At 48.1% G+C, this 27,996-nt stretch overlaps 4 protein-coding genes and 1 long non-coding RNA gene across 10 annotated transcripts; 2 read left to right on the forward strand and 3 right to left on the reverse strand.

Moving 5' to 3' along the window:
* Positions 1–254: 254 nt before the first annotated feature.
* On the reverse strand, positions 255–2,844 carry LOC118505470. Of its 2 annotated transcripts, XM_036041283.1 has the most exons (8): positions 2,575–2,844; positions 2,063–2,300; positions 1,849–2,000; positions 1,532–1,749; positions 1,342–1,438; positions 1,147–1,272; positions 943–1,069; positions 255–865 (listed from the first exon to the last, which is right to left on the reverse strand). In XM_036041283.1, exons 2-8 carry the CDS (start codon positions 2,148–2,150, stop codon positions 735–737), a joined length of 939 nt encoding a protein of 312 aa, XP_035897176.1. In that variant the 5' UTR covers positions 2,151–2,300; positions 2,575–2,844; the 3' UTR covers positions 255–734. The 2 variants fall into 2 exon arrangements, with proteins under 2 accessions (XP_035897176.1, XP_035897174.1); XM_036041281.1 differs by lacking the exon at positions 2,575–2,844 and having other exon boundaries at positions 2,063–2,553.
* A 154-nt stretch (positions 2,845–2,998) lies between these two features.
* On the reverse strand, positions 2,999–4,069 carry LOC118505472 (protein SYS1 homolog). The gene is made up of 2 exons (XM_036041285.1): positions 3,663–4,069; positions 2,999–3,590 (listed from the first exon to the last, which is right to left on the reverse strand). The coding sequence occupies exons 1-2, from the start codon at positions 3,831–3,833 to the stop codon at positions 3,273–3,275; spliced, it is 489 nt and encodes a 162-aa protein (XP_035897178.1). The 5' UTR covers positions 3,834–4,069; the 3' UTR covers positions 2,999–3,272.
* Positions 4,070–4,087: 18 nt separating this feature from the next.
* LOC118505473 (protein archease-like) lies at positions 4,088–5,248 on the forward strand. 2 transcript variants are annotated; one of them, XM_036041286.1, is made up of 4 exons: positions 4,088–4,311; positions 4,569–4,642; positions 4,710–4,734; positions 4,804–5,248. In XM_036041286.1, exons 2-4 carry the CDS (start codon positions 4,588–4,590, stop codon positions 5,195–5,197), a joined length of 474 nt encoding a protein of 157 aa, XP_035897179.1. In that variant the 5' UTR covers positions 4,088–4,311; positions 4,569–4,587; the 3' UTR covers positions 5,198–5,248. The 2 variants fall into 2 exon arrangements, with proteins under 2 accessions (XP_035897179.1, XP_035897180.1); XM_036041287.1 differs by having other exon boundaries at positions 4,104–4,251.
* A 1,110-nt stretch (positions 5,249–6,358) lies between these two features.
* LOC118505466 (transcription factor E2f1) lies at positions 6,359–27,756 on the forward strand. Of its 4 annotated transcripts, none has more exons than XM_036041275.1 (8): positions 6,359–6,715; positions 10,225–10,251; positions 21,474–22,565; positions 22,683–22,837; positions 22,962–23,391; positions 23,491–23,683; positions 23,752–24,603; positions 25,477–27,316. In XM_036041275.1, exons 3-8 carry the CDS (start codon positions 21,975–21,977, stop codon positions 25,572–25,574), a joined length of 2,319 nt encoding a protein of 772 aa, XP_035897168.1. In that variant the 5' UTR covers positions 6,359–6,715; positions 10,225–10,251; positions 21,474–21,974; the 3' UTR covers positions 25,575–27,316. The 4 variants fall into 4 exon arrangements, with proteins under 4 accessions (XP_035897168.1, XP_035897169.1, XP_035897170.1 ...); XM_036041276.1 differs by lacking the exon at positions 6,359–6,715 and adding an exon at positions 6,943–7,130; XM_036041277.1 differs by lacking the exons at positions 6,359–6,715; positions 10,225–10,251 and adding an exon at positions 11,977–12,151 and having other exon boundaries at positions 25,477–27,756.
* LOC118505474 lies at positions 10,135–11,588 on the reverse strand. The gene is made up of 3 exons (XR_004905426.1): positions 11,208–11,588; positions 10,988–11,081; positions 10,135–10,887 (listed from the first exon to the last, which is right to left on the reverse strand). It is a non-coding gene; the product is annotated as an uncharacterized LOC118505474 (long non-coding RNA).
* Positions 27,757–27,996: the final 240 nt, after the last annotated feature.

Below are 27,996 nucleotides of genomic sequence, written 5' to 3' on the forward strand. Positions count from 1 at the left end.
ACTGTTTATAGCTTCTCAGCGCGCGCGCGCTTGTAATTTGGTCTTTCTACCACGTTTCATACGACGTTGAGAGCGTGCGGATGGATTGCTGCACTGGTTGCGCGCGGCTTGTTTGCAAACAAACATTAGCGCGCCCAACCACCACGCTTTGGCACAGACAGCATGGTAAAAGGGGAATGCGTTCTGTGTGTGTGTTTTTTTTTCGGTTAACTGTTTCCCACGATGCTCCTCAAATTGTTCACGTAATAGAAAATGTACATGTTTGTCATGTTATTTCTGTTTTTAAGCACCTTTTTTGGAATTTTTATTAAATTTATTAGATACAGATGTTGAACTCTAATTTGTACAGTTTCTACCTCAGTTGCCCACATTGGTTGAGTGTTTCCGTTCTGTAACGAGTACCATCACAGCACATCCACCACTGAAAGCTAGCGTCTAATGCTAAGTACATTCGCAACGCGATCGATTGTTTGAACTCCATCACAGCTTAATGGTGTTTAAATTGTTCCACACTTTACAACTCTCGACAGAATGCTATTTGCAGTTGCCACCTTGCATAAACTTTCTTTATGTTTGCTTCTCATTTGGACCATTTCTCTAGGGGGCAGTTGAGTTCTCTTCCATGTTACTTATAATATTTTTGCTTACTCAGCTTAATTATAAATTAAGTACGCACTATTCAGGTAAGTAATCAAATGCACTCATCTCATCTAGCCACAATTTTCCGCGCCGTTCTATGCCTCATATCCCGTATTAGTTACGCCCGACGACTTCTCGCCCGCCGGTTGCTGCTGACTGGTGTAGAATTTGTACGAAAAAACGGTCACTATTCCCACCTCGATCAGTATTACCATTTGTTTAATAACTGTGAAAAATTTTATGTAAAAAAGTACAGATTAGTTACTTGTGTCTTGCTTTTCAATGGGCATGATATAAACTTACTGTTCATGTACACTTTAGGCTCGCCAGCCTCAGTACATTCGAATGTGGACAGGTTGTAGATGAGCTCCAGGACAATGATCTGTGGTTTGGTGATGATTAGCACCAACTGCAGCAGAAAGAATCGTTTCTGTAAATTGAACGAAATTTCTACCATTACCGTGAAACAAAAAACAAAATCAAATCATTCGATTAAACGTTACTTACGAAGATCGGATTGTCCGGATAAAGTGGGGCAACCGTTTTGATGAAAGAAACGGATGATCCAACGTAAAATACGATCGATGTGATTATGAATGGTAAAATAACGTAAAACACATCGTAAAATAAGTCCTGAAAAAGCACGCAAGAAAGTTTGTTTGTAATGCTAGAGCCACGCTGAGCCTTGTCGCACACCTTTACCTTATCATAGGAGAAAATAAGTAGCTGTATGCTGGCCACAACACTGTTGTAAATAGGAAGCTGCATAATTCCGAATCGTATAGCACGTAATTGCCTCCTTAAAAAAAAGAATTTGAATTTGTTTTTTGGTGCAATCCACCTCCGACACTGGGATCTCCGACCACCCCAATAGTAAAAAAACAAAACTCACTTTTTGTCATAGATGAAGCGAAAGCATGGGCACACCTGGGGCGGTTCGATAGCTTTCGTTTCGTACAGCTGAATGATGGCCGTATCACCTCCCACCGATTCCTTCAGATAGCGAAAAAACACCAAAATACACCAGCAAAACGCCACAAACGGGACTATGTCGCAGATGACCGCAACGTGCGGTACCACCAGTGCCACCACATTGAACGTCACCACCGTCTGCAAGGCAAAGATGCAAGAGCACTGCACGTCAGACCAAATCTCTCAACGCTGTTCCCGCCACTCCGCGAACGCTTTTATCATCGCCGCATGACTTACAAAATACACCGTATTGGCAATGATTAGCACCATCACTTGGCCCTTCTCGGTGTGTCGCTTAATGCGTCTGATTACTTCTGCAAACACGTACGTCACCCACAGCCAGACGATGCAGCCGGCTGCCAGCGATAAGCTCAAGGGTATGGCATACTCTGGAATGTTGTTCACATTAGTTCACGCAAAAAAGGACAAGATGGTTCGCTCATAAACTCACCTGCATAGTAGGCCCGCAACGGTGGCAGATAGTTTCTGCAATCGATCGAGCCTCCCGGCTGGGAAATTAGCTCTTCGGTAGAATTCATCCTGTGCTGGCCCGATCCAGTTACAATCCACCGCGATGATCACGCACGTGTCTACTCCAAGGCGTGCTTCAGAGCAGCGTGCGAACTGGCGACGCTCGAACAGCAATTAGAGCGTGCCGGCCAAACGGTCTCTTTATCGGGTGAGGATATCTACGCAAACAGGGGACGCCAATGAAGCGACCACGGATGTTGCGGGCAGTTAATTAATAAAAAGGCAAATAAAGATAATGAATTGCAATAATTCTTCTATTCCAAGCGGTTGTAAAAATTCCGTTGTAGTGTGAATGTTCCTCCAGAGACCGTGTAATCTGGGGAGAGTTTTTTCTAGTAAACCGTATTTACTAAACTCGAAAACAAACACCCGTATTTGAATACACCACCGCACATACACTCTACCGTACGGGCAGCTTGTCTAGTAACCTACTTCGGAGCTCGGAGCTGCCAGCTATTATTGATCCGATCGATCCGAGGGACTCGTCCCTGATTGAATATTGAACCGTCAACAGTAGCTTCCCGACTGGGCGTACCACTCGGTCGGTAGCCGGTGGTCTAGCCTTTTATAAAGCGTGTTGATGTCCATCGATCGGATGTGCTAAATGGGTGAACAAAACGTGCGGTTTCAAAGTCCACACCGGGTTTGATGTATCTATCAATTCTGCATTCCCCGCAAGGCGGAAAAGAACGGGCGCTGTGGTAGCACATGTGCGCTGTGCTTCTTGGAGGGTTTGTTTTAACTTGGACTGTTTCTAGGGAACCGGAATCAAACAAGACTGAACTTCGGTCGGTTCGTATCGATCTGCACCAGACTTGCTCTAGACGCTTGCTAATTGAATAAAGGTTCATCGCCATGCGTTTGCTTATATCCTTCTTTATTGTTTGTTTTAGTACGCAACATAAATTAAAAATCTTCTTAGCCTTTAGTTTTTACCTGTAAAGCTTGAGTAGTGTACACAACACAAATCGAACAGCACTAATCACACACACACACATACACTCCTCCCGGATTGCTATACATCCCTGAAGCCATGGCGTCAAAATACCCTACCTATGGAACGTGCGCACCATTTTCCTCTACTCCTGGAAACCACTTTCGTGCCCTGGTCCGGGCACGGCCACGGCCGTTCACAAATCAACCTTCTGGTTGAGTGCCGTGTACCCGACGGGAATTTCCTTCAGTTCCGTTTTGAGGCAGAGAAACTCGCTGCACACGCACATGAGCGCGGTGCAGACGGCGTTCAGCATCCACCAGCCGATCGTCGATGGGAAGGCCTCGTTATACCACCAGCATATCACCAGGTGCGTGAAATGGAAAGTAAAGCTAAAATCCAAACACAGCTTCGTCCGCCTCACTATGAACCACAGCAGCCCGGCACCGACTAGGGAGTTGAGTATGAAGGCAACGATAACCAATCGTCCACCAAGATCGGTTACGTGTATTTCCTGCGGGCAACATGGATACAGGCGTCAGAGAAAGGACCTGGGTCCGTGCGGATCTAGCGCTACGCTACTTACATGATACTCAAATATGTGGTCCAGTGTGTGGTTAGCCTCGGCGAAAAAATCCATCACGTACATGATCGTCCCGAGGCTAACGTACAGCAGGGCCTGCATCGCTACGATCTGGGTGATGAGCAGGTACGGATCCCATTGCGTGTTGCGAAACGTTCCGGTGAGTTTCTTCATGCTGGCGGATCCTTTACCGCACGGCACCAGTGGGATAGTTTTGGGGTTCGCTTCACGGGATGCTGAGCAATGCCAACGGGACACTAAACGATATCACAAAAGTTTATGGGCCCTTTGTGGGCCAACATCTTGCGTTTTGAGAAATCGAAAGGAAAGTTGCGTTTGTTGTTTTGCTTGCAGTTTGCTGTCACTGCAGGATAGATGACAGATGGCGATTGCTGTCAATTGTGGGAGAAAATGTAAACATTGGATTTGTGTAGAAAATGTGGAACCGGTGAAGGTGATAAGGGACATATGGCCTTAGTTGCCGGTCTCTTTTTTCGTGGTTCAGTCTTACGGATTACCTTGTGAAGGCCCAGGAAGCTGGATTCATCAGGTTGACCAGAGTATAACCACACAGACGAAGAAGAAGAAGAAGGTGATAAGAATCGGAAACACCCTTCCTTTCTGAAGAATAAAGGATTAAAGTTAGCCGCAGGTACTTTTGAGTGGTTTTGCGTGAAGAGTACTATATCATAACATCAGTTAAAGCAAGCCTTTTGCAAACATGACTCATACGTCACGTGTTCCAACGAGAAGGATACAACCATTTCTTGGCGGCAGTGTAAATCTTCATCATAAATTTGAGCACAACTACCATACCACCATCGATCACTTACGAATGACTTAGCCTTTTTGCTGCTATCCGTGCGAAAAGTGTTAATTAAAAACTAATTGTTTTGATCAATTTATTAGAACGCTCCCGCGCCTTAACATGGAAGTTCCTCTGGAGACCACGGAACATGCATTACCAGAGGTGAAATATGAATGTGAGTATCGAAATCCAACCTCAAGATTTACTGTATGTTTAATACCGATTTCTGATTTGTTTTTTAGATCTTGACCACACGGCTGACGTGCAGTAAGTACTGAGTATGATAAAATACCAGAAACGATTATGAAATATGCAATCTACTACTCCCGTTTCAAGGTTGCATGCCTGGGGAGAAACGTTGCAGGAAGCGTTCGAACAGTGCGGGATGGCAATGTTTGGCTACATGACGGAGCTGCCGACGGTGGACATTAAGAAATGCTATCAAATCACTACCGAGCCGACGGACGATTTGGACAACATGTTGTTCCGGTTTCTCGATGAACTATTGTTTCTCTTTTCGGCGGAACCGTTCCTCATCTGCAAGAAGCTCGTCATAACAAAGTTCGACCTGGAACAGTTTACCATCGAGTGTAATTGCTACGGGGAAGAGTTTGACCTGCAGAAACATCCCCAAGGTACGGAGGTGAAAGCGATAACGTACTCTGCGATGCAAATTTACCAAAAGCCGCAGCACGAGAAAAACGAAGTGTTTGTTATAATTGATATTTGAATATTAAATTACGCGCTGACCTTTTTCAACATTCCTGGAGTGAAATTTGGAGGAGAACGAAGCAAATATGCGACTAATTTGAATTGCAAAAAATGCAGTCCGACGAGAAGATGCTGTGACCGACCATTGTGCGACGATGACTTTTTGACAGTTACGTTTGGGCGCGAACTGTTCCGCGCCCGGATAATAGAGCGAGTCGAATCAAAACATAACCCACTTTCGTCGATTCGAGGAAACGCACGTGGTTTGATCGATCAAACTAATAGTCTCTTAAAATGACGGTTAAATCGACGTTATGTGCATAATTTACAAGAGTTTTCATCAAACGAGAAAATTCGTTCATGGAAAACACTTTTTTCCACGAAACCTTTTGTAGTTTTGCTCAAATTGGGTCGTCGGCTCTTGAATGAATAAAGGAAAACTAATTGGGCTAAGATCATAGCTTCATCTAATTAGACCTTGATCTTATTTACAACTCGCTTCGTCTACCTGTGGGTTTCATGGTTTCGCTGGTTTACTGTGTATCTTTTATTTAATTTGTATGAAAACCACACCGAAACGAAAACACTAATTCTTGCAAACGCGTTTGCCGCTACAACCTCGGTTTGTTGATGCTAGATTTCCCAAAAAAATTACGCGTGGTTGCATAGCCAGACCTGCATACAGCATTATTTTAGGTCCCTTTATGATGAACCGGTGATGTTCAAGTTTGTGGCTTGATTAAATTTTACATTTCACTTTGCAACAATATGACACCAGTTTGTCAACGGGTGAACAAACGTCGGATGGACGAGAATGTTGCTTATGGCAAAATTTAATTTTTAATTCCATGAACTAGACAAGGAAATAGGCAATAATTATGTTATTCTTAAACACACAAATTGTTTTGTTGTTCAACTAATTTATCCAGATGCAAGAAAGTAATATCCGGATAGATCCCATACCATTGTCGATCGTCGATACTGAAGTTTGTGTCTGCCAATAGAAAAAAAAATGGGAAAAAAGCGACGAAAATCCATTGGCAACTTTGTTACCTGGGCACAATCATCATCAACAGTTGATTGTTTGCAACACTCTAGTGATGGTCGTACCGTGCTGAATAGGTATTCCTGATCGTTAAATTTTAATCATCACCGACGTTCAGCGACAAATCCGCCTGCCAGGGCCGCCAAGAAAAACCCGAAACACCCGTGAATTGTTGGTGGTTCCGAATTTGATGCAATCCTGTGCATTTGATCTACAATAAAAGTGACGTTCAAACATTGCTGCGTCGCACAAACGCCGGAACGGGTCGCTCGATGCGAGAGGTTGACGGATCTGTTTCGTTCGGTGTAGTGTCATAGCCCGACAGCAAACAGCGCAAACACAGTCGCGTTGTAAGCGGGTCCTCGTCTGTTTACGCACCAGAAATCGTGCAGTAATTGTGCAAAGTGAATGCGAACGTTTGCTCGCTGCATGCCTGACTTCGAACACCCAGCACCCGTGGGTGGGATACCGATGCCGTGAAGGGACCGCAAGGTAAGTTGGGATCCGATTGGAGTTGCCACCACCATATGATAATGGCGCCCCCAAACGAGCTGCCAATGTTGATGCTGCTGCCCGCGATGATGACGGTGATGATGATGATGATGATAGAAGAATACAAGTAGTGCAAAGTCAGACTTCCCGCTGGCGGTGGTGCTCGGTTGCTGCTGTCAAGAAAACGTCTGACCGCGCTAGCAGTGAGCGAGTTGTGCGAGTTGTGCGTCGTCGTATATGCGGCGTAGTAGGAAAATTGTCAGCCAGCAGCAAAGAACCACAAACCTTTTTTGAACCTTTTCACTCCCCGTGACGCGGAAACGGAAGTGCCAATAGAAATAGGACCGTTTGTGTGTGTGCATGTGTGTTTGTGTGTGAGGCTGCGAGGGAACAAGCCGGGACAAGAAAAAGTTCGGTACGCATATTCTAATGAAAAGTTCTTTTCTCCTCCTCCTCCTCCTCCTCCTCCTCCTCCTCCTTTCCCTCCCACTCCTCGTCGTCTTGCCTTGTTCGTCTGTGATGGGGCGGCGCACAGGTCCAACTAGGTTTTTTGATGTAGGAAAAAGTTTCCGCCCTTGGCCCTCATGGCGGCACTGACACCCGATGCGAGCGGGATGTGTCATTTTCATCTTCGATTCCGGCAAAGCGAGGTTTTCTTCTGTTTTTCCTTGCAGCCGAAAAACGCCGCCCGGCAAAGAGGAGGCCACTCTTTCGCCAGGGCAGTGGTGAAAATGGTGGAAAACGGAGAGAAAAACGGGCACTCCGATTGTAGATGGGGTGTGTGACTACTGCCCCGGGGGCAACATTTTTAATGCTGATAAACTTCTATGTGGCATATCGTGATCTTTTTCCTTCCCTCTTGTTATTTGACACAGCAAGCAGAGCTTTATGACAGCAGAGTTTGTGCGGCTGCTGTTGCTGCTGCTGCTGCTGTCTGTTCACGGTTTTGCATTTTACAATTTTGACACTGCTGCATCACGAAAAGCAATCGTTGCTTAGAGAGAGTGAGTGTGCAGCTACTAGTGATAGAGGCGATAGTAGCCGGATGGGGCTTGTGGGGCACTGTTTTCCTTGTCCGTTCGGCACAGGAATGCGTTCCGTGACGTACGTTTGCCTTCTAGGTTAGTGTGCGGAAACCGATCGGGCCGAGGGGAGGGAGAGGCAAGAGGCGACCATGTGAAAAAGAACGGCTTCTACTGGTGATGAAAAAAAAGAGGACGAAGAAGTCGACGGTTAGCGAGGGTCGATTTGTAATAAGTTTTCTACACCACATCACAAGACCCCTTAGCACAAACACACACGCACCGTACGCGAAACACGTCGCCGCCGCCGCCGTCGTCGTCGTTGTCGGTGGTGCAACCGTGCAGAGAGAGGGCAGGGAGGGAGGGTTGGTTCTTCCTTCTATGTGAAAAAAGGGCCTCATTCCCTCACGCTTCTCCGTCTCCCTTCTGCCTTCTGGGTTTCGCGGATCGTAAACGGTGCTACAACAGCAAGAAGAACGCAGACACAGCACACACCACGAAAGGGAATGCTGAAAAGGTGGTGCTAAATGATGGGATCGCAGCAAGGGGCCTCTCTCGCGCGCGCTCGTGTGCGTAAGCAGGCAAGCAGCCGCGTTCAGGGGACATAGCGAGAGGATCCTTAGCGCGCCCCGACTGTTGCTTGCCATGTTGGATCGTTTTCATTTAAAATCTTCATCCTTGCTGACCCCGCCGGGTTACTGGTGCTGCTGCAACAGCATCAGCTAGAAAAAGAGAGCGTGAGTGAAAGAGAAATGAAAGAAGTAGGGAGGGGAGGCAAGACGAGCGCGGTGTGAACGACGAGTGCGTCACTTTAACTTAACGCCAGGATCTCAACGGCAACGGGGACCGGACAGAGGGAGCAATAGCGCGAGAGAAAATTCTTAAAAGGAAGCTTTTTAACAACCCTCCCGTACACAAGTAGGCCAGGGTTGAGGATTTTTCATACCACCACCGCTCTGTTGGTCGTCCTCCGATGCGTGCGTGTGTGCGTGTAGATCGTATAAAACTCCCGGTGCTGAAATGATGCCCAGCCTATTTTCGGGACACGCACATTACCATACAAGTGGCTGCGTTTTCATTTTCCAACAATCGTCTTCAGTTTTCGCGGGAGCTTTTTGTCGTTGCAAAGAAAAAGAAAATGCAAGGAAAAGTCATATTTGGGAAACTTTCCGGGCAAAAAGCTTAACTGCGTGACTCCCGTGGTGGAATCCACCGGTTATCATGCTCGCATGCATGAGATCGAAAATCGAAAAAACATCGATATGGTTGCTTTGGTGGATTGATATTGTCCCTGCAAAAATGGGGGGGGGGGGGTAATGCTGAATCAGTCGGTATTTTTAGCCAATGCTCCAAATCGCCACAGTACCTTTCGGTCGGAACTGATGCGTAGTCGATTATTGCTAGAACGCCGCCCTCTTGAATAATTGTTCGCGGGGGCGATGGGGGAAAATGTGGCCGTGGAAGTGAAGGGGAGGGGGAGAAACACTGGTGGTGGTAAAAGCATAAGCGGAGCACCACCATGCGCGTGTATGTATGTATGCTAACATACAAATTCCATCCCGGTACTCCCGTAATCGTAGGATACCGTTGTTGTTTTTTAACCATGGACGAGCGCGCGCACGAGAGAGAGAGAAAGAGAGCGAAGCCCTGAGTTTGTGTGATCGAGTTTTGAATGGAAACAGATGACGAGATCGATTCATGGAAGGAGACGGCCAAGGCAGGACGTGCACGGAAGAACGATCGAGGATCGTGTCCTGCACGCTGTCCTGCTTCAACGCTCCGTTTGCTTACGTTACGCAGAAGAGAATGCTACGCTCCTATCCGCGGAAATACACGTAAAGCGAAACCTTTAAACGCAGACTGTGTGTGTGTGTATGGATAACGGGCGAGGGGGTAAGAAGGAAGCGAGAGCCAGAGAATGGGAGCAGGCAAGCAGCGGTCGTTGCTTTTGTTGTCATTGCCATATGTTGTTTGGCCGTATGCGTACAAGCGCTTGTCGCCGTTTGACAGTTCGGTTCGGCTGGCGTTTGAGCGTTTGCACAAACACATCAGCAGCGCATCGACAGCGGGAGAGAGAGAGAGCTAGAGCAAATGAGAGAGGATTGCGTCTGTGTGCGTGGAAGCGCGTTTCTTGCTTCGGTGATTTTGACAGTTGGCGAGAAGCGCGCGTAGCCGTCGAGCACGAAACATCAACATTGTACACAATCGATCATCGAATCTCCCCAGAGGGAGCTTCAATGCTTGACTGTCAGTGTAAACAAACGGTTCGAATTTGAACAAGTTGACCGTTAGCTGTTTGGGAATCGTTGTAAAGGTGCTTTTTCTCAAAGGTTGTTTTCAATTGAGACGTAATTATGTCAGATACTAAAGCCGACATCAACATTTTAAAAATAACAATTTTTAAGGTATTTTGACCGGTACTGGTCGATCTTGCTGGTTATTTATATTAATTCTTCGATTTTATATTCCTTATATTTTTCGTTGCAGATCTAGAAACTGAACGTTTCCTGATGAGTAAGTAGCAGTAGAGAAGTAGAGCATCATAGCTAATGATAAATGGTATATATCATTGCATCTGCCGTTATTGACCATCACCATTTTCGGCACAAATGGTTCTAATTGGTGACATTTTGCTAACGAAAAGCTTTGGTGAGATGAGGTGGTACAAGGTCACCAGTTGGGTAATTTACGTGCACAGACTGGAGATAAATCGCCAAAAACACGGCGACGAGCACAAACAGCCCGGAACAAAAGGAAGCACAGTAATTCTTCGGGATGCAGTTGCAGCGTTCCGTTCAGTGTGCTCCATTTTTAATAAACCACGTGGGTTTGGTGTATCTCCCATAGGAAGGGTCAGAAACGAAGCGAGTGGGACAGCAAAACGGCAGGATAACAGCACATCTGCTGCATGTTGCCGCTGTATGTCTCACCTTCCTGCACGGACGGGAAAGTCCTTTTGCTGCCATCAATTCCTTCCACGGGGGTTCCTTCGTTTTCTCTTCCGGATTGTACCTTTTACCTTCCCAGATGTGTATGCAATGCAACAATGCGTAACTCGCTGGCGTCTTATTCCCCTTTTCGGTACACACATGGCAGAAGGGTGCCGTGTGCATGGTTTTGCATTGCGGCTGATGGTTGTTACGTGCGGTGCTGCAGCGAAACAGGACGAAGAGAGAAATTGTATAATAAAAAAAAAAACACACATAGGGGAAAACTCCTCGGGAAGGAAACGCGCACAGGTAAAAGTCACCTTAATTTCCTTCCGAGGGAGAAGTGAAGCGTTCGCGTTGCAGCTCCTATTGTCTGTTGTTTCTGTTCGGAAATAGAGGCTCGTCAACTGCGCCCTGGTTGGTTGTGCAAAGAGGCAAAATTCAAACGGAAACCGTCACTCGTCGACTGTACGTTGCGTTAGCGTGCTGCTGCTGCAGTTGCTTGAAATGGTCAGGCGATTAAAAGCCATTCAACCTCACCAATTCACCTATTACCGACACTCCTGTAGACAGTTTGCTGACAGGCCGCCGAATAGTCGACGAAACGACGAACGGCTTTTGAAGGAATGCCATGAATTTTGCGTTAATCGATTGGCTGAGCCCGCTTTCGGTTTCGTAAAAGCGCGCGCGCACACACATACAGGGCTGTGTCTCTGTGGGCCAGCAGAACGCACACACAACGAATCTCGATCTTTTTGCCGAGAGAAGCAACAGAAAGAGAGGGAGAGCGTGCGCGCGCGAGAACAAGACCGTATCGAGCGGGCTGTTTTACCAGCAGCATATCAGCAAGACCAGCGATGTCAGTCAGTAGCACCCATCAGCAGTAGTAGCAGTAGGCATTTTCCTCTAACCCCAAGGTAATGGCAGCAATGGCCATTCTTAACCAGTGCATGATGTAGTCAGGCAAAGGGTGATTAAAAAAGGTTGCCTGATGGTCTCCGAAGGGGCATATTGGTGCGTGCGACATCAGCAAAGAAAACGACAGTCAGCTCGGAAGAAAACGGCATTAGAAGAAGAAACGCAGCGAGAGAGAGACAGAGAGGGAAAGGGATCATCTTAAGCTTGTGTGCGTGTGTAGGTCGTTCTGCATCTTGTGTGCTTTTTTTTCCCCCCCATACAGCGCAGAATAATCGACGAAGGCCAAGGCAAAACGGTGGTGAATCGACGTCGATGTCGTGTCAGACACACCGCTCCTATACCAGCCACACACATTCTCCAACAGTGTTCTTGCCGCGTTCGATAGGTAGAGGTCTCTCTTGCATAGAGTAGAACCCCGGGAAATACAGGGAATCGATCCCAAACCCGCGACCCAACGCGAGGAAAAACTATTGTTTTCCCCATTGTGTCACAACCGGGAATGTCGTGAAAACGGTGCACCGATAACTAACCCGGGAAGCAAATCAGCAGGAGGGAGGTTTTGTCGGGTAGGTGATTCTGTCTCGGTGTACGCATAATACTTGCTGCTGCTGCTGCTGCGGTTCGCTCGCTTGGACCAGGAGTAGCAGCAGACGAACGGTGCAGCACAATTTTGACAGCGTGAAAAAGCATGGAATTGTTGTGTGCGTGTGGTTCGCGTTCGTAAGGAACAGCAGTGGCTTGTGGGGTGCTATAGAAGGTTTCGGTTTTTTTTCGAAGGAAGAATTTGTGGCCGCGCTTTATAGCGATCATGTCTGAAACATCATGGTCATCGCCAGGAACGGCACCACGGGACCGTAGAACGGCAAGTAAACTCTGGGAGTAACTGTTTCCGGTGTACGAACGAATGTGCTTAGCCGCGTGTGATTGTGTATGTGAGTGCGTGCGTGTGATTCCTCTGTGGCCGTGTGCCTTCTATAAACCGAGTCGGGGGTAGTGTGGTGTACACCGATTTAGTTGGTGCTGATTTTGTTCTGCGGAGACGAATAATCGCGTTCTGCTGCTGTGTGTAGTGACCTGTCTCACTGTGTAAGGCAACGCCGCGTGTGTTTCTGCGGGGGTGTAATTGTGGCGTATAAAAACTCGATCACCTCGATTACCCCCGGATTCATTCACCGGTTCCCAGGTTGGCCGGGGCAGTGTTGTGTGTACTGCATGCAAAAACCAAAAATAAGAGAAAATGTTCCTGAGAGACGCACCCACAGAGAGATGCGTTGGTTGCCGTTGCTGCTGCTGACAATCGCAGCAATCGAACAGCCCGAAATGTCATTCCCCATGAATATAAAAAGTGACAGCTGCTGTTGCGTTCGTCTCTAGCAAATCAGCGCAATAGGGTGTTTGTTGGACGTGAAATTTACGCACGGAGAAAAATACGGCTGGCAACCGTATTGTTCCGAAAGGTGGATAATTAGCCTCCCTCCTTCTCGCTCTCTGCATTCGGCGATTGGTTTGATTGGTGGTGTGTGATAATTGATAACACAACTTCCGGCCATCAGCATTCAGTACATGCATATGCACCATTGAACAGTAATGCAAAATACCTCTCATCCCATCCGCATGCCTCGGTGTTCAGATGTAGCTGAGCCAGCACAAAACTGCTACTTCTGGGAAGAGGTCATCGAGAAAGGTGATGTGTGCGTGTATAAATTGCACACACTGGGAAAATACACACGTGAGTAAGCGAGAAGCGGTGTGCGCGGTGCAGGGAAAGATGATGATTAGTTGTGCGGTTCGGTGACCGTGTACAAATCACTGTTGCATTGCACATACATACATTTACATGCCTTTCTTTTTCCCTTCTTCAAGCGAAAACTCGCCCAATCGCCCTAGGAAGAGGAAGAACGGACGATTGAAATCGATGCAAACGCGCACACAAACACACCCTTAATTGAAGGATCGCGCACTACCCAAAAGGGAGTCTTGAGCCGGCCGGCGTTCTACCGAAGGGTAAATCAAGACTGCTGTTGGCCAGGATGGCCGTGCGAACGCAAGGGAACAATCTCCCTCTTTTTCCCCGATTCTGGAAAGAGCTGCGCGTACTTCGCAGGGTCCGTTCAAGACACGGTTGTTCCCATCGTGACGACGGATATGGTGCCTTTGCAAGTAGACGCACAAAATTCCGTTCCACATTTCCATAATAAACAACCCTCCTGGTCCCGGGCACATGTACACGTAGTGCGTTCCTGCAGGAGCTGACGTGAACCGTCTCTCCGGAACACGCACCGAGTGCATCAGAATGCAGTCTTAACGCACACACACGCGCGCACACACTATCCGTGTGGGGATGGCATCGATTGCTGCGGTGTGCCTGTGCGCTTATCTGTGTGTGGTGTTTTTGGAAGCAGTGTAGCTACTACAACGGGCGAGATACACAACCCATTCCTGCTACCCTTCTGCGAATTAGAAGCAGGAAAGCATTTCGGAATGGTATTTGTTTAATTTGCCCAAAATGTGTGTGTAGCACGCAGCAGCCCCGTTCTGCCATAAAACGGCGGGTGCATTGCTTGCCTAGTCGCTGGGATAGCTTAACTAATAATCCTACGGCGTTTGGAAGGTTTCGGATCATGTGTCGGGTGGTGCGAAGAACGAAGGTACTGTAGCAAAAGGGAGCAAAAAAACACACACAGACACATGCACAAGGCCAATACATTCGCGGATTAATTTGGGCAACATAAAAGGGGCGAAATTGGCATAAGTCACCGCACACACCGCAACCAACCAAGCCTTAGCCGGTCGCCATGATTTTGGGTTGGAATTGAACGGTGACGGCCGCACCGCATCGTTATCCCTTTTCTTGTGACATGGCCGGAAAGCGAAAGCTGCTATCGAAGAGAAAAAAGGTTTTTTTTTGCGTGCCAGGGGGACACACAATTTTGCTTGCTCTGGACCCTTTCGTGGCATACCTGTCAAAAATGGCATTCCCAATAGAATGATGGTGGTGTGATGATGGTTGTGTTCACCTTCTGGGGCTGGAAAAAACAGATTTAGTTACAGTGATATTATTTTTCATTGCAGTCCCCACACATGCTCCATTCTGCGTCTCGAACTCTGGCGCTGGACCAGGGCGAGCTTTGGGCGGAATCTACGGAGGGTAGCAGCCAAAGTGTGTGTTGGTTAAGCATCAAACTGGGCAAAGAATAATCTCACCTCACGTTGAGTGTGTGTGAAGTGCACTCGAAGCACTGAAGTTAGTTTTTCCATCACCTTTTTTTGTGAAAACATCGACGGTGACTGCTGCTGCACCACTACCTACCTACAGAGTCGCCGTGGTGGAGGGAATTTGCGCGATGCTTCTTGCTTGTGGTGGTCTCGGCCCGTGGTATGCGCGCAATCCCCCCATCTCATCATCGCACGTTGTGTGTTGTGTACGGTGCGTGTGTGTAGTACGCAGTAAACGATCTGCGAGGAACTGCGAGAGAGCGGAGGCATTATTTCGTCACGTTTATGATCAACGAGACGCGACGCGCGAAGGCATTTAAAGCCAACATTGTGGAGAACTTTAAATCTCTTTCCCTCCGCTCATTCCCTCCCCGCAGTCCTCCCCAATTCGTTCCCGCCAGTCCCCTCATAGTTTGCTAACGCTCGAAGCACCAGTTAGCAGGCCGGAAGTATGGTTGAATGGCGTTCCTTGGCGCCGAACCAAATGCTTCCGTCAACTTGCGTGCCCTCTGTACAAGGGTGGCGGGTATATAATATACTGCTTGTTGTATCAGTTTATTGCCACAAGGGTCAATTTTTACTGATGGCTCTAGTCGAGAAGCGACAGGAACAGATTTAAAGCTCCACTAAAAAGAATTTGTGTTCTAACACAATCCAAATAAGCTTTAATCCTCGATTAGAGACGACGAGTCATCTTCCAAATTACGACCTGACGTACTTAGGGTCAATGATTGAAGAAACCCACAAGCAGCAGGCTAACTAATAAAATTCGTTATCCAAATCCTACCAAATTATTGCCCTCGGAAAAATGCCTGCTCCATATGTTTTACCAACATCCTTCATAATATAAGGCGGCCGAATAGGTATTACTGCCGGTCCAATATATGTACCCAGCTACCTACCCGTACCAGGATATGGAAACTGGTGGCCATTTTGTTGTGCTGTGTGCGCACAAGAAAAAGAGGTTAAAATTTGTTTTCTTTCCAACAATTGATCCGGGGAATCGGGGTTTTAGCAGCAGCAGCAGCAGCAGCAGCCGCGATGGTACAGCGGCTGGTGAATTTTCTCAATCTCATCCCATCTAATCACCCAGAAAAGAGTGGATTGCCACCGTGCTGTTTCTTTCCCGGCTCCCGGCACTACATTATTCGACTTCTCGGCGATCCTGCTTCTTCAATCGCGCCCCCATACTGCCATTTAATGCTGACCCGGACCCGGGCGTTCGGACTTTTTTACTCTTATGGTCAGCGTTGTTGTTGATGTTGTTGCTGGCCATGTTCTCGTCCCGCTTCGCGTCCAGCAGGAATCTCGCGTTTGGGACACACGATCCTTTTTGGCGTTCTGTGATGAAAACGGGCCTGCCTTTTTCTCTCGCTCGTTCACTCGATCTATCGCTCGCTCTCGGTGTCCGTATTTTTTTTTTTCATTCTATGTTTCCTTATTGCTTTTGCCCTGTTCCTGCGAGTCCCGTTCCCTCGTTCGCAGCTGGCGACGCAGCGAGCTTCTTCCTGTTTTTCGTTTTCTCCCGCTCTCTCCAGAACCTTACGTCCCTGCCCCGTACCAGTGCTCCTTCTCGGGGTGCGTGCATATGAGTGTGGGCAGTTGTGGGTTCGCGTTGCCCTGTGTTGCCTCATCGATGGTCGAATTTTATTATGCTCCGCTGTCGGCCGCTACGTTTCATCATTAGTAGCATTCTTATTGTTCTTCATGTTCAATGATCCCGTTTGTGCTGTCTCTATGTGTGTGTGTTTGTGTTTGGTGTTGATGGTGGTGACCACCACCGACACAATACCCCATCATCATGCTCTTCGGGAGGGCAAAGATCTTTTGGAGCATTAGTGTGTCGAGGTTTTTTTTGTTGTTGTTGGGTGCTTTTTTCACCAGGACCCCATCCTTCTCCCCACCGTGTAGTACACACACATACACACTCACACATGGTGACCAACTTTCGTTCGGAGGTGGTTTGGAATTGATCGCATATTTTATCCCGCGGTACATGCAAACCCAGGCAGGGCCCTCTGGGGGGATTTAATAGGCGGCAAATCTCTCGGTTTTTCTCTCTCTCTCTCTCTCTCTTGTTTCGCGGCTCCATTTGTTGAAGCATTTTTGGGTGGACTCCCTCTGAAAATTTTGGCGCTATGCTGTGTGTTTGTGGTTATGCGTGTGATGTCGGTCTATCTTCGGAAGGCCAAGCCGATGCTCCAAAAAATACCGAAACCAAAGAGCTTTTGTGCGGCTTGCTTTTGGGGCTGGCAGTGCTGACTTTCGTAGGTAGGATTTGGTATGCTTCCTTCGCGTGATCTTTTTCGTGTTTGTTGCGAAGCATAACCACACACACACACACGCACACTCCAGTGGGGAGCTGTGTTGGGTGTTGGTGGTGCGTCAGCGCCATTGAAATCGCGCCGTTATCGATGCTGATGAGATGGGCGTTAGACGTATTTGTACTCTCGTTTTCCTCCCTTTTCGCGATGTGTGGGGGAGGGGGGGGGGGAGGGTGAGCCTGGCGTTATGTATGATGCTGCTGACTGTGTGTGCTTATGTACGTCCACACAGGATTCTCTGTCAGCAGGAGTGGTGGTGGGGAGCTGTTTCTTCGTTTTTTTCCCTACCCAAAGGAGTACCGCCAAAGTTCTCGGCCCTTCGAAAGGAATGACTCCTCGCCGTGATCAAACAAAGATAGTTATGACCCGTGAGGGAAGCGGCCGAGGTTTTGGTCAGGAGATGAAATTGTTTTGAAACCTGCTTTCCAAACATCATTCATTTTAACATTTACATCCGGTGGCCGTTTGCCTGCGCACGTATGTGTGCGTGTGGTATGGTTTACGTTAGGGTGCGAGATGTATGCGATGAATTGCCCATTAGCGCGCTGCTCCTCCACACCGGATGCTTGTACGAATTAATGATTAGAAAGACGAGTTTGTGTGTGTGTGTGTGATTTTAGTGAAGGAGAAACGTAAAGATAGCAAGCAAAAGCCGAAAAATCATATGTTGTTTCGATTGACCTGTCGGCGGTGGGCCACATTATTGCTCAATTACTATGCGCCATGTTGGAAGCAAGTAGCAGCGTATTAATATTAACTTTTTTAAGAAAAGTTACGTTAGTAAGTTGTTGTTTGAAAAGCTCTGTGATTTACTTGTTTGTTAAAGGCTCAAAAGGCTTTGCAAGTTTAAATAAATACATCAGTTTTACGTTATCAGAGGGACAAGGACCAAATCAATGGACCTCAAGAATGGACCAGGGGGAAACGAAACTCCGGCCGAAAGAATCAGGAAACCTTTAAACTAAAGCTTTAAACTAAAACTCTCCACCATGTGGCAACATAGAACAATAAAGAGAAGCCGGCAAGCAAATACTATTTTGTACAATCCTACAGCACTTCCATCTCAGCTTCTATTTATGTTGACGGGTGTGTGTTATCCAACACATTTCGATTCAGCTGCTATGACTCACGGCTGAAACGTGAGGAACACAAATCGAGAGCGAAAAGACAAATTTGCCAGCAAAATACATGTATAAGAAAACTTGAACCAGAGAAGGGTGCGTCTGATTTTCACTGTCCCATCTTTTAATGGCGAGTTCCAGCCTCGTTAGTAGATTTTCACCTCGGATTGACGTGATGCTGGACAAAGATTTCCCAGCGCAGTGGCAGACTCTGGTTGCAGATAGCAACAAATCTGTTCCTTGTGATGCATTTTACACACGGACCTGCGTCTCACATGTGTGGTCGTCAGAGAGGTCACTGTCTTTTCCGCATTTTTTTTTTTCGGGAAGCGGGAGGCTTATGATACTGATGAGAGCCTTGCTGGGGGATGTGCGAAAAATCGTACATAGTAGGCCATTATGACACTGGCGACCGAAATCTCCAGCAAGGGCGAAGACCCCCAGCTGCGTAACAAGAGGAACACACACACATGCATCACTGTCAATCATAAGATGATTTTTTGTGCGTGCCCCAGTCTGGTTCCGCCGCGCTTCGCCAACCAGCATATAATTTGTCCTGGACAGCTTTTTCATACCATAAACCGACTATATGTGCATGTGCCCCGCCGTGTGAGGAGCGGGAGGATGTGGAACACATCAACGACGACATGCATGCGCGCCATGTGCATTCCCGTGTTGAGTGAGATGTGTGTGCAGCCCGTGGTGGTGTCGTCTGCCTGCATCCTTTTTTACAACAGACGGTCCCATTTGCGATGCAGACAACACCATCCATTTTGCGTTGCGTTTCCACCCTGGCAGCGGCGTTCCGGGCATATCCCGATCGTGGAATGTCAAACTTTATCCAACAGCAGGAAGAGCAGCGAGAAGCAACGCGAAGTGTTTCGCTGCGTGGAGAAAATTGCGGCTGCCGAATGTTCGCGCATGCCGTATATGCTGGCAAGCGACCATTCAGCTGTTTCCATGCCGTTTTCTTTGTCAAGGAGATTTATATTTAGACCGTGGTTTGTGCGACAGTGTTAAGGTGTAGGTAGGTGTATGTGCACAGCTTACATTTGTCATTGAACTTCAGCTTCCAGGATTGTACCCCCCTGTACTGTACCCGTCAGATGGTTTCTGCTCGTCCTCCTGCATGCACGATAACGTACTGCCGACAGTAGTGGGCAGGCAGCAATCAACTATCGTTCACCAAATGCCATTTCTTCCCGAACGAAACCCACACAGTAATGGCAACGAATCGGCGGCGCGAGTGATAGTGAAAGGATGACCGCGTACGCGCAATAATGATGATACTGATGATGATGGGGTTTATCGAAGCTTTCACGAAACGTCATCCTGAACTTGACGTTTGTTTGACGTTGCAAAAGGGGCGCGAGAATTGTGCGCCCCCCCCCCCAACACATTGAACGAGACAATACACGGCCGAGAGTACAACAGCCGCAGTGTGTAGAGCATACCGAGCATAAACCGGGAGTATGCTCACGGAAGAAGGAAAATAAGGATGAGAGCGAAATTGTATGTGCGTGACCCGTATAGAGAGAGAGAGAGTGAGAGTGAGCATCCCTTTGACTGGGCTGTTAGACTGGCTCTGTGTAAACATACATGGCTGGAGTATGCTGCCACCCGGTTGCCGGTTTTGGAGCTCGCGCTGACTGGGTTGCGCGCTCGCTGCGTCCGCCGTCGTCATGGTGGAGCGTCCGCTCCAAGTGTCGGTCAGCAGGCAGCATAGCGCCCTATGAGATGAGAAAATTGAGAGAAGCGAAGCGACGCTTCGAGCGGTTGGAAAAAGCGCGCGCGTGCCATGATGATCGGCAAGAACCTTTTTACACACCAACACCAACATGCACCCTTGTAAAACAACACCGCAAAAGCGCACTCGACGCAGCATAGTAGTGTCACGGTGGGGCGGACTACAACTCGCTGATGTGCCGACTGTCGTACTTGACGTTTCGCCTGGTTGCTGGTGGTGGTGTTGTTTGCGTGGTTCGACTACACTTACTGTGTGTGAATGTTTTTCACACACAACGCCGGAGTATTGTGTGTCAAAGTGGGTTCTCCGTTTGTGCAACACACCCCACAAGCACGACCGGGCCGGACACAGATACCAGCCAAACGTCGGACCTCCGGTAGTAGGAGCTTTCTTTTAACCGGCTTTTCCAGCAGAGTTCTAACTCCGTCTCATCCCTGCTGAGCTGATGGGGGGAAAATTTCACCTGTGTATCGTGTGTGTGTGTGTGTGTACGTTATCTCACGGTGCACAACGGGGAGCAGTGTTGCTCAACGCACATCCTTTCGCTGTGTGGCCGACATTTTGTGGAGCAGGGAAATTCTAGAACAATTGAAAATACATGTAAGGTTCGATAAAGCAATACCTGTTCCCCGTATTCCCGTGGTCAAGGTGTCTTCAAGAGGGAGGGTACTTCGGTTTGCACCGCCGAGTTAGGTACACGTTGAACTGTTAACCTTACTTACCCGTTACACTTCCGGATATGTAAAACTTTCGCTGAATCAGACCATTACAGCAAGGTGTTGTTTTATGTTGGGCAATTTAAGTGGACCCATGAGCACACACCACTCCCTGTTAGTGGTGTTTCTGTATGTATGTGTATCAGTTCAAAGAATTTGTTTTTCCTTTTATGGGCAACACTTTGCAACAAAAAACAGCTTCCGGATTGATACGCATAAAGGGAAGCAACATTGCCCACCACAATTTCCCCCAGTTCGAATGTCCAAACTGTAAGTTGTTGCGGATGGGTTAGGAATATTGCCATTTTTCTTGGCTTTATATAGGTCACGAGCTGTTTTCGCGCTTTCGTCAGCAAAACACGACAGTTTTATTTTTGAGCGGCAAAAAAAGGCCAGGGAGAACATTGTTGCTATGTTTTTCTTTTTTTTTTTATTCGTTGAGGACTGATGAGAAGTTAAGCTACAGAGCGTGCTTTCATGGTCGTCATGCAGGTTGCAGTCATAGTAGGTCCAGAGAGATTCGAAGCAAAAACCAGAGAGACGCCACGCAGAATTGAGTGAATTAGGATGCGGACGGGCGCACCGAGCACCAGAACCACCCCCCCCCCCCAGCATTAAGTGCGCAGTTGCATTTCGTTGGGCGATCGCGCAAGGTTCTCTTACGTTCCGAGACCCGGTGTCTTGTTCGGAGTCGCCCATATAGCTAGACATGTTTCGCTACTGTTAACTAATGCGTTTATTTCTATTTTCCTCACCCTACACAGATGTTCGATCGTACAAGCACGGTTTGTGTAGTAATAGCCACAGAATGCCTTTAGTTTATGCACACAGAGCTGACTGAATGCCGGAGGGACAGAGTGCTTTTTACCAGCTCCGCAAAGGTGAACAATATCTCGCACAACACCAGAAACCGAACGCCCTCCCGCCGCCGACCCAATACCCGCCATCCAGTTTTTCAAGTATGGTGTAGTGAAACCGATAATAGTGCAAACAGCCGTGTTGCCATCGACGTTGCGCGCAGGGTAAGGAAAGTAGAAAAGGTCCTGCAGTAGACGCGGATCTTCATCTTGAAGAAATTACCATTTCCAACGCACACAGAGTAAGGGGCGGGCGCGCGCGCGCTCATCCATTTGCGCTGTAGGGGCATGGTGTACCACTGGACTGTGTGTGTCTATGTATGACATTGGCGGAGACGTACGTGTCGCGTGTGAAGAAAAACAGCCAAATATCCGGCGAGAACACTAGTGCGCGCCACCGTGTCCAAGATGTACGCAAAGCAAACCCATGCAAAGGTCGGGGGTGGTGGTGGTAGACAGAGCATAAAGGCAGAATATCAGCCGGGCGGCAAAGCGGTTAGTGGTGTGTCCGGTGTGGAGCGTAGAGCTAGTACAGTTTACGCGCGGAAAGCGTCGGTAGTCAGCAACAGTAGTGACGTGTCGAACGATGACTATGAGGAGGTGAAACCCGACCTGCAGGTCAGCTCGCACCTGCTGGATCACGGGTACGGCTGTGGGGTGGTTTCGTTTCCGACCGTGCCGCCAATGTCCGGCACTCAGGCGGCACAGCAAACCTCCAAGCATCATGCTGCGTCCGAGCAGCAACAGCAGCAGCAGCAGCAGCAGCGTGGCCATCAACACATTAGCAGTAATGTTAGCAGTAGAAACAATCACTCCAACGGGAGGAGCAGCCATCATCACAGTACGCCCACTTCAACTGGCATGCCATCGTCCTCCGCGACAGCTACACGCGGCGGGGGAAAACAGCATCAGCAGCACGATCAGGCTCATCAACACCAGTACAGTAACAGCAGCAGCAAGCAGAATGCGGCCGATCCACCGATCACCAATTTCTTCAGGGTAAGCGATCATCACTTTGAAGGATTATTTTTTGGGATAAAGTTTTTTTAAAAAAAGATTGCACTGCTCAACCAAGGTGTTTGCGAATCTAACCTATAATTTGCTCGTTGAATGCAGGCCATTAAGCGATCGTCACAGTCGTCGAGCATATCTCCCACACCGGCCAAAATTGCCAAGAGCAGCAATGTGAAGACACCGAACTCCACCTGCTCCACGCCAACCTCGTCGATATCGTCCTCTTCATCGAAGAAGCGCTACTCGGAACGAACTAGGTGCGAATCACTCTGTGGGCCGGCAGATGCTCTTCTGTGAATCTCGTGTGAATTAGTCTACTAACCTGGATCTCTCTCTAAATTTTAACTTAATTGTAAAACAACAACGCACACCAACGTATAGGTACGACACGTCGCTTGGGCTGCTGACGAAAAAGTTCATCGATCTGCTGAACGAATCGCCGGACGGGGTGGTCGATCTGAACATTGCCTCGACGAAGCTGAAGGTGCAGAAGCGGCGCATCTACGACATCACCAACGTGCTCGAGGGCATCGGTATGCTGGAGAAGAAATCGAAAAACAACATTCAGTGGAAGTGTGGCAATACCGTGTGCAATATCGACCGCAACACGCGAATACAGCGCGAACGGTACCGACTGCAACAGAAGGAAAACATGCTGGAGGAGATGATCGTCGAGCTGCGGTCGGCCACGAACGACGAGATGGCGCACACGAAGCACGGCTACTTTACCTGTCAGGATCTGAGCTCGATGGAGATGTTCCGCGAGCAGACGATCGTTGTTATTAAGGCGCCACCGGAGGCTAAGCTGGAGGTGGGTAACCAACGGCCTGGCGGGCACGATGTCGATGTTGGTATGAGGGCATGAGTGGATAATGACGGATTTTGTCTTTTTTTTCTCTCTCTTTTGCAGTGGATGAACGAAAAGATGCAACGGGAAATAGTGTTAAAGTCGGAGAAAGGAGAAATAGATGTGTTTATCTGTCCAACGGAGGATCCGGCTGTAGTCGATAGTCCGGCAGTGATTGCCGGCGATCCACTGCTGGAAAACTTCGAACCTGTACTATCGCCTTTCCAGCGGATGGATAGAACGTCTAGCCCAAGGAGTAAGTATGCTTGGACGGCTGTCCCACCCATAAACGACACAATGCTAATGGGTTTCTTGTCCGTGCAGAAGCGTTAGCGAGACCGTCCCCATACGCAGCGCAGCGCAATCTCAACCGTGCACTGGCAGAGGAAGGAACTCCGAGCAACGGCGACCCTTCGGGAAGCAGTGTAACCGGTCGGGACAACAGCATACAGACGGCGGTGGCGTCACTGTTTAACCTGTCCGGTACGAGCGTACCGCAGAAGGTGGTAGTGCACCCGGAGCGGTATGAATCGCCCCTGTGCAACATGCTGGCCACGACGAGTGGCGCGTCCGGTGCAGCCAATGGTAGCGGCTACTGCCATGGTTGTGACTTCCCATCCCCAGCGGTGGGAGTAGAACAATCCGAGTTGCATTACGATGCTAGTCAGACAACGACGACGATGATCGGGCCCGCGACGGTAACGTCGAAGGCGGGCGTGAGAGTTAAATCCGAACATGTGCCTGATAGTAGTAATAGTAGAGGTAGCGATATACTGCCGCAATCCGCAATATCCGCGGACAGCGGCGTGTTCGTATGGGGTGACGGTGCGATCGACGGTGACGATCATCCGCACCACCATGGAGGAGGAGGCGGTGGTGGTGGTGGTGGTGGTGGTGGTGTGGGAGGGATGGCAACGTCCTCGGCGACGGCGTCCTCCTCATCCATGCTATCCGGTGGGGTGTTGAGCCATCTCAACAACAACAACAACAACAACCACATCAACGGTGGCAAAGTGACGCCGGAGGAGATCACCAACAAGAACGCATCCCTGTCCGATACGAAACTGAGCCCCAACTTGTTCCAGTACGATTTCGCCATGTCGGCGCTAAAGCCGCCCAGCGCCAAGTCTTCGCCGGAGAATATGCACCACCGCTACGGATTTTCCGATTTCGACGGTGAGTTTCTGCGCTACTCGTTGTGGGGGTTCGGGGCGTTAGAGTGTGGTTCGGTCGAGGGTGGAACGCCATTTTGTTTTTTTTGTTGTTGTTGCGGGATTTAGCCGGGACGTGGAGAAAAGATGAGCGGTGAGCTGCATCTAGCAAGAACTTGGCACTGTGATCTGTGTGGAAGTAGCCGTCCGTTTTTTAGCATCACATCACAGTCTGAGTTCTTGCTGGACGGCTTGCACAATCAACGAAGCGTGTGGCTGTGTGTGTGTGTGTGTGGTGGGCATGCGATATTTGGTATGTATTGTATATGAGTTCATCGAGATTAGGTGGGCGATAACGAAAATGTAACGGACGACGTTTGGGAGGTGTTTTCTCTATCGGTGGGGTAATCGTCCGTTGCTCGTGTGCTCGTTCTGAGGTGTGGTTGTTCTGAGTGTGTGCTTCTGTTCGTCGAATCTTTAGCTCCGTGTGGCAATGTTTTACACCATCATCTCATCAATACCGGCGCTGAAGTCTCGTGGTTCTGCAGTATCACAAGCCCATATCGTTCATGTAGCACCATGAGATTCAGCTCTGGTGTTTGATACTGTGCTTTGCTGAAACTGCCAATCTACCGCCATTGCGTCGTGTATGTTCATGGTTGTGTTGTTGGGAAAGTGTGGCATATGTGTGTTAAACAAACATTAACATCGATTTCATAGTGATATACGTTCGAATGTGTGGCAGGAATTTAAATCTTGCTGAAAGTCACCACACATCAAATTAAAACATTAGCTTACTACAGTTTTTAAGAAGCAAACAACAACATATAACTACATACATTTTACATACATTTGCTGCATTGTATTAATGTCGATGTTTGTATCGCCCCCTCCCTAGATCTGGACATATTCCTACCGCTGGAACCGACCGCCGACTACACGCTGTCGCTGAACGAATCTGAAGGCGTTTTCGATTTGTTCGATTTCAACTCATGAAGCTGCTGGCGGAAGCTGTAGGTTGCAGCAGGACACAACCGGCGGCACTTCGATCATCCACTCGCCGTGCGCCGCTGATGATGAGATACGCCCATCGTCAACGCTGTGCATCGGTGCAACATCATCATCATGATGGTCTAATTTCACAAAACACAATACGCTTTCACCGATGCTGCGGTGTGTGTGGTGCTGCGGGAACGCGCTTCACTACTGCTACAACAAATATCATTATTCAAAGTGACAACAACGTAGAAGAGCAAAAGCAAAGCACAGCCAGCCAGTAGCAGAACGGCGAGGCAGTCGAATGGAGCAGCGCGTGTAACGAAATTGGCACAAACAAGCAAACAGGCGGTGGTAAATTACGTTTTTTTAAGTAGTGCGCAAACATAAGGATAGTAATTTTAAGGCAAAACAGATTTTCGTTTTTGATTAGCATTATTGTATCTAAAAGCAGTCCCCCGCCCCCGCCCCACACACATACACTCACACACACAAAACCCCACAACACAACCCTCTTATCTATTAGGAGGGGTGTGCATGGTTGCTCACGGCACTTTTAAAAAGGCACACACACAAATGATGCCCTTGAAAGCTCTTTTGTTGTTTTTTTTTTCGCAAAATAGGTTGTAAAAAAGTGCAAACACACATGCCAACCCCGGAGAGGACCCCCCCCCCCCCCGGGGTGTTACTAGCGTATCCTCCGCCCGGTCGCCGTAGCACAGAGCACATACGCTGGCGGGCGGGCGGTTGGTGTGTTTTGTTACTCAATATTGTTAACAAGTTTGTTTTGCTGTATATATATTTTTTTTTTTTTTGTGTGTGGAGTGTTTGCTTCCAAGAGGACACCGTTATTTCATTTTATAAGTATTTTCTTTTGTTGAATTAATTGTTTCGTGGTTTTCTTTTCTTTAGTTCTGCATTCTGGGCTTTCCTCAACAAGAACTGAGCCGTTGTGTAATATTAGATGTGTAAGGGGGTGCGCCCCCCACCTTCCCCCCCACAAGTGCCGCTCGTTGATCCGGATAAGGATCTTGTTTTGCTGTGCCGTGTGTGTGTGTGTGTGTTATTGAGCCGTGGCAATCGTTGCTTCGATATTACTAGAACTGAGTGTGCGGCCAGGGGGGTAGCTTTAGCAGCAACGTGTTTTGGTGGCCGCTCAGTTACAGGTTACAATTGCTCTCCGCCTCACGGTGGCATAGTAGAGTGGCAAGAAGCAATTCATCTGATTCGAATTGGAATGAGCTATACAAGACTTTCGAATTCCTCCCACCCACTGTACGCGGTGCGTATATGGGAGAGGAGGGGGATGGCGGGGAGCGGAGGGGGGCGGGTAGGTGCATGTGTTGCAAACAAAAAAAAAATGCAAGGGGAAAAGACTTTTTATGATTTTTCATACTTATATTTGCATAGTAGTAATTTTTATTCGTGGTACCATGATTGTACATATAGTGCGTAAGGCTTGTAAATTATTTCAAATAAAACATTGTTCCGATGCTGTTGAGAGAGAGAGAAAAAAACACTCACACACTCACACACACATACAAAATCACGGAACAATCTCTAGTAGACGGATAAAGATGACCACAGCATGAAGACAAAGGTTTTCTCCACACTTTCTCTTTCTCGTTCTAAAACGAACGAGAATAGAAAATGCAGCAAAACTGTGTGAGTGAGGTGAGGATAGGTGAAGGAAGGTAGGGGTAAAGGAAGCAGATACTAGCATTTTTGAGCAAAAAAAAAAAGTAACAAAAGGGGCAAACCTCTCGCTTCGAAGAATTTTCCACCAAAGGGATTCATCGTGTTGCACCGAGAGAGAGAGAGAGAGAGATCGAGAGAGAGAGAGAGAGAGTATAGGGTTTTGGCAGGGACAAAAGTTAAGCAAAAGAATCCGATGTAAACGACTGGTGGGTGTAGGCTCAGTCGAATATTTTAAATATACTAGCACGTAAGCTCATATGAGGTCACGGGGGGAGGGGGGGGGGAAGAGGGCGAGAGCGAGGGAAGGAGGGGGTGTGATACGATCACACGGCGCATCCCGGCAAACATTCGCAGAACAACATAACGTTAACGTGTGTGTGTGTGTGTGTGTGTGTAGCGTGTAGAGTATAGTAGAGACCGCGAATCAATGATCCTGGGGAGGGACACAACCACAGACACGAAACACAAAACAGTGCGACCGGAGTAAAACAAATGGCAAGGTAAAGGAGGCAAGCAATTATGATTTAACGCGAACTCATTCATTCATTCATTCTTGTACTGTGTGAGCTGGATTTGTTAAGTTGTGTTTAAATTTTTGTAAACTAAAAACGTGCCCCCCTAATTGGTAGACAACAGTGGGGGATGGAGGGAGAACATGCGAGTGAGAAAGTATCAGTGTCATTGAAATCAATGCTTTTTTTTTAACAAAATAGCAGAGCCCATG

The sequence above is a fragment of the Anopheles stephensi genome, chromosome 2, assembly GCF_013141755.1.
Source record: "Anopheles stephensi strain Indian chromosome 2, UCI_ANSTEP_V1.0, whole genome shotgun sequence".
NCBI lineage: Eukaryota > Metazoa > Arthropoda > Insecta > Diptera > Culicidae > Anopheles > Anopheles stephensi.